Source organism: Oreochromis niloticus, linkage group LG5 (genome assembly GCF_001858045.2).
Source record: "Oreochromis niloticus isolate F11D_XX linkage group LG5, O_niloticus_UMD_NMBU, whole genome shotgun sequence".
NCBI lineage: Eukaryota > Metazoa > Chordata > Actinopteri > Cichliformes > Cichlidae > Oreochromis > Oreochromis niloticus.
The window spans coordinates 916,665-927,533 of record NC_031970.2 but is presented as its reverse complement, the minus strand read 5'-3'; the positions used below and the strand labels follow the sequence as shown (position 1 = coordinate 927,533).

The following is a 10,869-nucleotide window of genomic DNA, read 5'->3' as shown; positions in this document are numbered from 1 at the left end:
AGAAACAAGATGTCTGTGAAGGTTCTCAGTCATCCAGGTCATCGTAGTCTAAGGAGCTTGGAAAGAAAAGCGTCTGGAATTCTTTAAGTTGCTTGAAGACGTTTCACCTCTAATCCGAGAAGCTTCTTCAGTTCTAGGGTCAAATGCTGGAGAGTCCCAGATTTAAGCTCTGTGGGAGTAACCCACTGAGAGGGACAATGGACCCCCTAATGATCCTCTACCTAATCACACGATGTGATTTCCTGAGGTCAGATGGCCCAGGGTGTGAGTGGGCGTTAAGGCATCTGGGAAGGGATCAGAAAACTGGATTATAGATGGCAGACAGTTGGTGTCGTAAACCACCGACTCTGTTCAAAGATGGTCGTTCACAGGGGACATAAATGGCTTCTTTTACTCCTCTTTCAAACCATCTGTCCTCTCTGTCCAAAATATATACATTGGCATCCTCGAAAGAGTGACCTTTGACCTTTAGATGCATCTAAATTAAGAACCCAATGTTTTCAGTCGTTCATGTTCTGTTTATTTCTCACTCAGTCTCATTTCCTTTTTTGCTATACCATTTCCCTTCCTGTGTCATTTGTCAGATTAAGTTCAGCTGTTCACTCACTGGTCTCTAATCACTCATCATTCAGTCAGTATATTTAAGTCCTCAGTTTCCACCAGTCCATTGTCTTGTCATTGATGTTGTCATTGCCATGTGCTCAGTTCAGAATGACAAGACCTCTGCCACAAAGACACGTCTGTGACCCAGGGGACTCGGATCTTTGCATCCACACCAGTTCCTCGGGACGGTGCTGCTGAAGCCCTGCCAGCACCCATTCCTGTGCCAGCTCCCAGGGCGAGGGCAGCAAAGACCCAGTCTACTCCTGCACCCGTTCCTGTTCCTCGGGTGGAGGCGACTGGTGTCCAGTTAGCTCCCGTACCAGTCCCAGCACCCAGGGTGAGGGTGACCAGGATCTTCCCTAGAGACTCAGCTGTGGATCTCCAGCCATTATCCTCATGCTCTGGAGGCTTGGAAGAGCTAGCATGTCCACCTGCCCTTCCCACCACCTTATCCACATTCTCATCCAGCTTTTCAGGCCCTAGCTCAATCCCTCGGTAAATTAGCAGATCTGTTCCCAGCTCAAGCCCCCAATTTATTAGGTCAGGCTGCAGCACTGTCGCCATTCTTAGCTCCGTTACCTCAGTTACCTGCTCCGTTGTCTGCAGTTCACTTACCTGCTCAGGTTGCAGCTCAGTCATTAGCCTCGCCAACTGCAGCTCAGTCTCCTGTCCAGCCAGTAGTCCAGTCTCCTGTAGTCCAGTCTCCTGCTGTCCAGTCACCTGCTGGCCCACCACTGGCGGCTCCCACGCTGTCGCCTGTAGCTGCTCCGCCTTCGGCGGCCCCTACACCATTGTCTGGTCCAGTGATCACCTCGCTTCAATTCAATTCAATTCAATTCAATTTAATTCAATTTTATTTATATAGCGCCAAATCACAACAACAGTCGCCTCAAGGTGCTTTATTGTCAAGCCTGATTTTTGTTGATGTATTATAAATATTCTTGTTTTATTGTTATTGTTATTTACTTAATTATCATCAAATAAATATCCATGTAAAATTGTTCAAAGTTAGTGTTCATAAAAATTCATGTTAAACATTAGTGTTCATACATGTTAAAAATCATTCATTCAATCATTCATAACATGAAACTTTTGGACTGACACAACACATATAACAATGTCACAAATATATTCAAATAAATACATTTCTCATTGTGAGTCAGCCATTGTGTGGCTGACTCTTCCTCACTGTTTTCGTTTTGGTCACCCACTGCTGTGCTTGGCCCTGGAGTGTCCTCAGGGAGAGAGGAAATTAAGACAGGAGGCCTAATGGAAGGCATCTGTCCTATCACCTCATCCATGAGGCCAAACCAGGGCCAAGTAGCAGCAGTGGGCTTCCCACTGACCCCCTCTCCTGACCCTGGATACTTGCAATCCTAAAGGCAGAGGAAATCAAAAATGTCATTAGACAAATAAAAACAACACAGCTCTTAGTAATTGTACATTTATTAACTTGTGTTCTTAAGAATTATGTTCTTGATAACACACATACTTTTGTGACTTCCATCCATAAATAAAGCCACAGCTGGCTGAATTGGTTGTGTTCCTGTGACGCTCCTCCAATAATCCATAATGAGTCATACTTGTACTTTGTGTATTTATTTTAAGAACAAAACAAAAACAAACTTTTGCGCTTTCAATCACTTTACAAATAGCACATGCATTAACTGACGTGTCAAAAATGACGGTCAACAGAAAAGTTTGCCCACAAACCACTCACCCAACACACCTGCTGCGAACACCGGGATCAGGTAAATAAACTGCGACCACACCCCCATGCAATCACCTGAGATGCAGGTAAAGCTTTGCACCTGTGCCACCATAACAAATAGACAAAACATAAACATCAACTTTGGCTCTTACACATACATACTTTGTATTTTTTTTTAGTTATCCCATTTCTTCTGGCCTGCAAGGGGGTGACTTTCCCCTGCAGGCCCATCTTCTCCAGAATTGTCCTGATCACACACAACAAATAAGAGAAGAGAGGAAACCATGGCAACTATGTTAATCCCTAAATCCAAAAGTTTTCACAGCAGAACACCAGAGGAATATCTCAGGTTCTGTACAGCATGAGGGTTAAAAAAAACATACTCATATGAATATGATGTGTACATTGATTTATTCTTGTACCTGCATGCCACAGTCGCCGAATTCTTTACCCCAGTGAAGAGGTGATCGTTATCTCCTCGTTTTAATAAATTGAGCCGTTTGGTCTTTGTACCCTACAACATATCACAAAAAGGTTAATTCGAAAAAAACTATATTAGCTGTATGTAAGCGGCAATAGATGAAAAACTGCAGACCCACCATACAAGCTAGTTTATGATTATTTTAATTTAAAAAAACAAACAAACAACATGTCTATGCAGATGCCCAAAGCTTAACAATACAACTGCTTATAAAAATGTAACTTTTGTTCCACCAGGTTTTCATATACTTACATTTGAAAGTGTTTTCCTCTCCCGCATTAACTCCCGCTTCGACCGCCATTGTTATCAGAAAAAATCCCCTGTATGGCCCGCAATGAATCCTGGCATATGGTAGGACACGAAGGATACACCGACCCATCCTTCAAATTCGGGGAAATGAAGGACGCATTTGTCGCCACATTTGGAGGACTCTTCGAATTTGGACACCCTTCGTTGCGTCACTGTGACATCATTGCCTACAAATATGTCCTTCGAAGCTTGCTACTTCTGAATTTGGACACAGCAAGAGTTAAAAGTGCCAGAGGCCATTTAAACACTCCATGTGTATGTGAATGTGTGGTTAAGTCTTCAAAAATATTTATTCAGCATTTTTAGGAATGTTAATTAAATTAAATAATTTCTGCTGTTTAATACCTAAAATATTCAACTCATATATGGTGTCCAACGTTTGCCAAAATTAGGACAAACTGCACAACGCCTCAATATTTATTTATTAAAACTGCAGTAATTTTTCACTCGTTCACATTAGAAGCATACATCTTTGCACATCTTTGTTCATATGTTGATCACCGGATTTCTGGATTAAAATGTGAATTAAAGCATATTTTTAAAATGTTTATATGCTAAAAAAATTAAGGAGAGGAATATCTGCTGGAGTATTCACACCTCTGATGAGATTGTTAGGTTTATTTTGATAACAAGATTGTTTAAACAGAGTTTGTAACTGCAGAGAAATACTCCATTCATTTTGGCCATGTCATTTCCGAGCTGGAAGCTCAGAAAGCCCTTTGGGGCTTAACAGTCTAGGTGTTTCCTCCTCTGTATTTATACCTTCAGCTTGTTTCTGCTATTTGCTATCTTCCTCAAACTTTGTGTTCTAGCTTGTGTCTCCTGCGAGATAACTTCTGCTAAATTACCCGTTTCTAACTAATGTTATCTTCACTTTGTAAGATATCAGCAATAAAGCTACTTTTGATTTTTACATCCAGTTTTCAAAGTTCAGCATTTTGGGTCCTGCTACACTTGGATATGTACTTTGTCTTTCAGTTCAAGAATTAACAGCAAGTGTGGGTTACAAACTGGTTTACAGAAAATTGTGAAATAAAAGGAGCTACATTAAAAACGTATCATATGAGATTATCTAGTTGTTCTGTTCAACAGCCTGCATTGGTGCATGCTTGCGTATGTGATGGCGGCAATAACATTCAAGGATCTAGGTCAGAGATGAGCAGTTATGACGTTACTGCCTACCAAACAAACAGTTCTCCAGAAAATTGCTTCCCCACTCCTGAAAGATCCGTCTGACTTCTGTTTGTAAACAGTAAAAGATATAATGTTTCTTAAAAGTGTCTGTTTCCCTGATTAGCATTAAGAATAATTAATCTAGATTTTTAAACACATTACTATTCCCTATTTTCTGTTGACAAACTGCTTCTCAAGTTTTATTCTATAAAAACTGCTATCTAGTCTTAAAAGTTCATGACTCCATGATAAGAACGAGGTTGGCATCCAGGCCATTTCTGCACCAAGATCCAAGATGAAAACCCCAGCTGAGCAAAAAGAAAACAAAAGCTTGTCTCTGTTTTGCCAGAAAACTTCTTGATGATCCCCCAAGACTTTTGGGAAAATACTATTTGGGCTGATGAGACAAAAGCTGAAAAAAAAAGCTGAACCTGAAAGACTTGCTGTGGCAAATGGACCATGAACTCTGCTGTCTACAAAATACATCCTGAAGGAGAACGTTCAGATATCAGTTCATGACCTCATGCTGAAGCACATGATGGAGAGATGAATTTAATTTATACCAATTACCTGCCTTGTTACACATTAGACTTGGTGACACATGAACATAACATCTAAAAGCAGAAAGTAGTCTAAACAAAATGGTTTTATTTGGCCATTACTGCCATCATGATTAAAGTGGACAAAGTAGCAAACGCAATTATCTTAAGTATAAAAATACAGATTTCCTATCTCCAAAAGAAAACCAGAGAAAATACAGACAACTTTTCTGCCTGACTGTTTTTCAGAAGAATGAGAGGCACCTTCAGGCCGTGGTCTCATGGGCTTAAGATGCATACTCAGCTGACTGCTAATGGTGTTATGTTACTAACCAAGAATTGGGTTAGTATTAACATACACAGTGTGCACAGCAGTTATCATAAAAATAGTAAAGTCCTGGGTAAAATATATGGACCTGCATGAAACAGTCTTAAACTCCACATCCTGGGAGCAGTCAGTGGTGTATTAAAGTCGACATGTATTAAGACCATGGAGCCCTGATCTAAAAAAAATAAAAAATCTTAAATTTCACATTGTCCGTTTGAAGTCTTGGATTGAAGTCTGTGTCTGTGGCAAACAAACACTGTTTCAGTACATTTCTTAAGTTCAGTTTCACTATTTTCACTGCAATCGAGCTGATGCATGTTAGGATGTCAAATATGGAAGCAGTGACTCAGTGCAAAGTCCCCAAACTTCATCAAGGGTTCAATCCAACATGGCACGATAAGCTGAGAAAACTCTGACTTGCATATTCAATTGTTAGTTGGCAATTGTTTGGCCATGGTTAATCCTGTGGTACAGTATTCGTCATTTTAAAATACAACTGTGAACCTTTTTTTCCTGATGATCCATCTGCTCACAGTCAGGTCTACAGAACAAACAGCTCTTTATTACTAAAGCATCATCTTTTATCCTCTTATGAACTCTTCTCTCCCCCCTCTCCACTGCTGTTGAAATCATTCAACACACAACTCGAGTGGTGCTATGCTTATGTCCTCTTTTTCACTGTTTTGCTTTACACAATTTTGCTTGTACAGAAAGATTTGATTGCACTTCTTTTCGTGATATGAGTTTACTTCTCTCATTAAGCACATCACATAACTATGATTATTTTCACTTAATTGTCCAATTTATAATGCTGCACTTTTTTTTTTTATCCTATATTTTCAGGAATATTACCATTAGCGTAATCTCATTGTATATATTTCTAAACTTCATAGTAGTATAAGAAGTGTCTTAATTAGACAGTCTCAGGTTGACGAGACCTTGAGTAATTTTTTTTTAATAAAAACTACCAAAATTGTCTTGTCAAGATTCAACTTTCTAAGAGCATTTAACCAAATATTAGTGTGTGTGTGTGTGTGTGTGTGTGTGTGTGTGTGTGTGTGTGCGTGCGCATTAGAGATAGTGCCAGCTGCAGATGTTGTTTGTCCAGTGGGATGTTGTCAGGACAAGTGACAACACAGACATAAACAGCCGATCAAAGCACAGAAAAGGAGAACACACCGAACTGCTTTATCTGTGTACATCAATCTCTTTCATTGTTAAAGTAACTTTTTCATCTAGCACTTTTAGTCTTGGTTTTGACATAAATAACATTCAGTATGTCCTCCTCGCTTCATCACTTATTGTTAGATTATTGATCAAATCAGTCATGCATCAAACTGATTGATCAGCTATCAGATGAGTTGCATCAGCTGAGCTGGATCTCCCCTCTTTGATTCCCGATTTGAACTCTCCTGCAGAAGAGACACAAGACACGGTCAGACTCAGTCAATCAGTCAATCAATCACTCAGTCAAACCTTTGACCCTAAGTAGCACTGTTTTCTCCCTCCATATGTTGCTCTCCCGTCTGTAAGCTCCACATCTGTATCTCCCACTGTCTCTCTCTGTGGGGTGTTTCAGGGTCAGACTGAGGTCTCCAGTTTTCAGCAGGTCTTCATTCATCTTTGTTCGGTCTCTGTAATCCTGGTTCTGTTCTTCAGACTGGTCAGATCCATTCTGATAAATATGGACAGTCATAAGTGTTTTGGGTTCAATGCGTCTCCACTCCACTTTAGTGTCACCAGGTAGATCACCAGTGGTTTTGAATGGTAGCTGGACAGAATCCACCCCTTCCTCCACCTCCACCTGACAGTCTGAGAGGACAAAAAACATTGAAAAACTGCTCCTGCTGCTGTCTGCACACACATAGTTGCAGACAAACTAGAGGAAGGAACCAGATGAAATCACAACAGGTGACAGAAATCTAGGAAATAAAAGCAGCTTTTCAAACGTTTAGAGATGATCAGAGTCTGATTGCACTGTTTTGTTTCATTTTTGTTTGTTTGTTTGTTCTTTCGGTGGAGGGCTGTTTAATATGCTGCTTAACAGTAATTTCTTCTTCCCTTGAAACTGCTGCACTTGCTAATATTTTGCTGAGAATCAACAGTGAGGTGAATCACAGTTTGTGGTCCAGTTCAATACCCAGGGCCACATGTGTGAATCATTAGTTTGTATTATGATGTAGAAGAAGTGCAATTCAAATATGTTCCTTTAAATACAAAATGACCTGTTACAGGTCATTTTGTATTTTACAGGTCACTGTTACAGGTCACTGACCTCTGACCTTCAGCTTCACTCGCTTCTTCATCAGGATGCTTCCCTCCCCGCTGTAGACGGTGCAGGTGCAGATGTCTCTGTTCCACTGTATGGGGTAGTTCACAGTCAAACTGAGGTCTCCAGTTTTCAGCGGGTCTTTATTCATCCTTGTTCGTTCTTTGAAAAGCCAGTCCTGTTCATCAGGCTGGTCAGAGCCACTATGATACACATGAATCGTCCTGTTGTCTCTATCTGTCCATTCCACTTTAACATCTTCAGGTAAATAAAATGTGGTTTTGCAGGGCAGCTGGACAGACTCAGCCCCTGACTCCACCTCAACCTGGAGAACGAAGAAGACTACAAAGGACAATATGAGCTGTAAAGACAGAGGTAGCAGCAGCAATGAGCACATTTGCTTTATTGCATTAGAAAGCATAGCATACATTTTAACTGCTATGGAGACGACACCCAACTTTACCCATCAATGAGCCAGATGATACCATTAATTAGTTGAATTAAAAGAATGACTTAAAAACATAAAGATGACTAAATGACTTTCTGCTTCTAAATTCAGATAAAACTGAGGTCATTGTATTCGGCCCTAAAAATCTTAGAAATATGGTATCTAACCAGATTCTTACTCTGGATGGCATTACCTTGGCCTTCAGTAACACTGTGAGGAACCTTGGTGGGGTTTTTTATAATGCAATATTTATTTGCTTTAAGGACAAAGGGAAACTGTCTTATACAGCACACCAGAAACATACAATATATTGGGTTTCCCGAGAACATTACCCCAAACCCAAACCCTAAGTCCCTTTTCTCCCCCTCCTCACCCCGCCCTCCCTACCAACACATATCACCTTTGCAGCATAACCATAACCTTCCAATGACACTACAGGTTAACATAATGAACAAGGAGAAAGGTACAATAGGTCAGTGATTTAAAACAAAAAGAGAACTGCATGTATTAACTCCCTATTGCACATTCCTAAGCAACCTCAAGCAGAAGATGTAGTAGTGGGTTAACAGGATGACTGGTATTTGTTAGTGATGACAGTAACTTTATTACCTTGCCCCAGAATAAGAACACATCAGGATGAACCTTGGTGTTTTTAACTAGGATATTTCCTTTAATGGACATATTAAACAAATATGCAAGACTGTTTCCTTCCATTTGTACAGTATCTCTAAACTAGAAATATCCTGTCTCAGAATGATGCTGAAAAACTAGTTTATGCATCTATTACTCCAAGGCTGGACTACTGCATTATCAGCATGTCCTAAAAACTCTCTGAAAAGCCTTCAGTTAATCCAAAATACTGGTTGTTTACTGAACTTTTAGCCACTTCGTGGAAGAGAGCTGCTCTCTCCCTCAATCTCTGTTCCAGGTTACCGCACCTGATTGCCACAGCTGAGCAATGTCAAGTTTTGTGGCCAGCCACAGAGGAATTGTACTTTTCTTTTCGTTTTACTCTATAATTCAGCCTCTTCTTTTTTTTAAGGGAAACTAGGGTTTTTGTCTGTTGTTTTGGCTTTGGAGACCCTGAAGATTAGGATGACCATATTTTGATTTTCAAAAAACAGGACACTTGGCCCAGTACTGAACTGTTTTGCCATAGTTGTCATAGTTGCCCAAACTGTTTTGTCCCCACTGGTGGAATTGAGGTCAGGCCTCTGAAACTTTTTGTTGAACTGAAGCTCTTTGTTGGCTTTATGGGATTGTTTTGTTTGTCTTGATCAATGGACTTTGATTAGTGGTTGTTGGTGAATGTTCATGACAATTTTAATATTAATGGTCAAGGAACTGACCTCACAGCCATTCATTGTGCAAATGTACTGTTTATAAGGTTGGGGAAACCTGCAGTCAGCTGAGACTGAAGAACACCAAGACAGACTTTTAATTCATTTGAAAGCCTGATGCTTAGCCTCGTCCACCCCAGCTGTAAAACTCAGAAACCAGTCTTACTTGTTATCATCTATCGTCCACCTGGGCCTTACACAGAGTTTCTCTCTGATTTCTCAGACTTTTTATCTGATTTAGTGCTCAGCTCAGATAAAATAATTATTGTGGGTGATTTTAACATCCATGTAGATGCTAAAAATGACAGCCTCAACATCGCATTTAATCTGTTATTAGACTCAATTGGCTTCTCTCAAAATGTAAAAGAACCCACCCACCACTTTAATCACACTCTAGATCTTGTTTTAACGTATGGCATAGAAACTGAACATTAACAGTGTTTCCTGAAAACCCTCTGCTGTCTGATCATTTCCTGATAACATTTACATTTACAATAATTGATTACACAGCAGTGGAGAGTAGACTTTATCACAGTAGATGTCTTTCTGAAAGTGCTGTAACTAAGTTTAAGAATATAATCCACCCACTGTTATCATCTTCAATGCCCTGTACCAACATAGAGCAGAGCAGCTATCTGAACGCTACTCCAACAGAGGTCGATTATCTTGTTAATAATTTTACCTCCTCACTACGTACGACTCTGGATACTGTAGCTCCTGTGAAAACTAAGGTCTCAAATCAGAAGTACCTGACTCCGTGGTATAATTCTCAAACACGTAGCCTAAAGCAGATAACTCGTAAGCTGGAGAGGAAATGGCGTGTCACAAATTTAGAGGATCATCATTTAGCCTGGAGAAATAGTTAGCTGCTTTATAAGACATTGTATACTGTAACTCTTGTAAACCTCATGTCAATAATTTGTATAAAGGTTCTCAGTGGTTGGACGAGATCAGATCAATCGAGTTAAGCACATACACTCTTTAATAAAGTCATAAAGTCATGTTGTGAAGCTTCACTGATCAGTGACTAAGTCTCAAGGGGGTTTTCTGATTTCTTGAACAAAAGTGGAAGTTTCTCTACAGTTCTATCAGCTGTCTGTACTCTTTATTACTTCAGCTTCAATAGAAGATGCTCACCTTTTCTGAAAATTTGTCGGAAATGAAATAAAACACCCCCAAGAACCAAAACCAGAACAAGGAGAATGAGGAGCGCTTTGGCCCAGGATGGAAATGGTTCTGTAGAGACATCATTTTCAAAAAAATCATGAATCCTGAACTAAATCTATAGCATTAACCTCTGATTTGCATCTACAATACTGACCTTTGACCTGCAGCACTACTTTCTGTCTCAGGATGTCTTTGTCCCTGTAGATGGTGCAGATGTATCCTCCACTGTCTCTCTCTGTGGGGTATTTCAGGGTCAGACTGAGGTCTCCAGTTCTCAGCAGGTCTTTGTTCATCTTTGTTCGGTCTCTGTAAAGGCCATCCTGTTTTTTAAGTTGGTCACTTCTGTTTGAATATACATGAACTATCATGAGTTCAGTATCAGAGTGAGTCCACTCCACTGTGGTGTCCTCAGGCAGGTCAGGTTTTGTTTTGCAAGGCAGTATGACAGAGTCTGAGTCCTTCTCCACATTCACCTCTATCTGGTGGTCTGAGAGGACAATA

General features: G+C 40.2%; 1 protein-coding gene and 1 long non-coding RNA gene across 2 annotated transcripts; both read right to left on the bottom strand.

The window, feature by feature from the left end:
* Window positions 1–2,298: 2,298 nt before the first annotated feature.
* On the bottom strand, window positions 2,299–3,506 carry LOC109197436 (uncharacterized). Its single transcript, XR_002058528.2, has 3 exons — window positions 3,048–3,506; window positions 2,737–2,828; window positions 2,299–2,414 (listed from the first exon to the last, which is right to left on the bottom strand). It is a non-coding gene; the product is annotated as an uncharacterized LOC109197436 (long non-coding RNA).
* A 2,680-nt stretch (window positions 3,507–6,186) lies between these two features.
* Window positions 6,187–10,457, bottom strand: LOC102076118 (myelin-oligodendrocyte glycoprotein-like). The gene is made up of 4 exons (XM_019355931.2): window positions 10,339–10,457; window positions 7,420–7,755; window positions 6,621–6,956; window positions 6,187–6,556 (listed from the first exon to the last, which is right to left on the bottom strand). Exons 2-4 carry the CDS (start codon window positions 7,562–7,564, stop codon window positions 6,477–6,479), a joined length of 561 nt encoding a protein of 186 aa, XP_019211476.1. The 5' UTR covers window positions 7,565–7,755; window positions 10,339–10,457; the 3' UTR covers window positions 6,187–6,476.
* Between the last annotated feature and the right edge of the window lie 412 nt (window positions 10,458–10,869).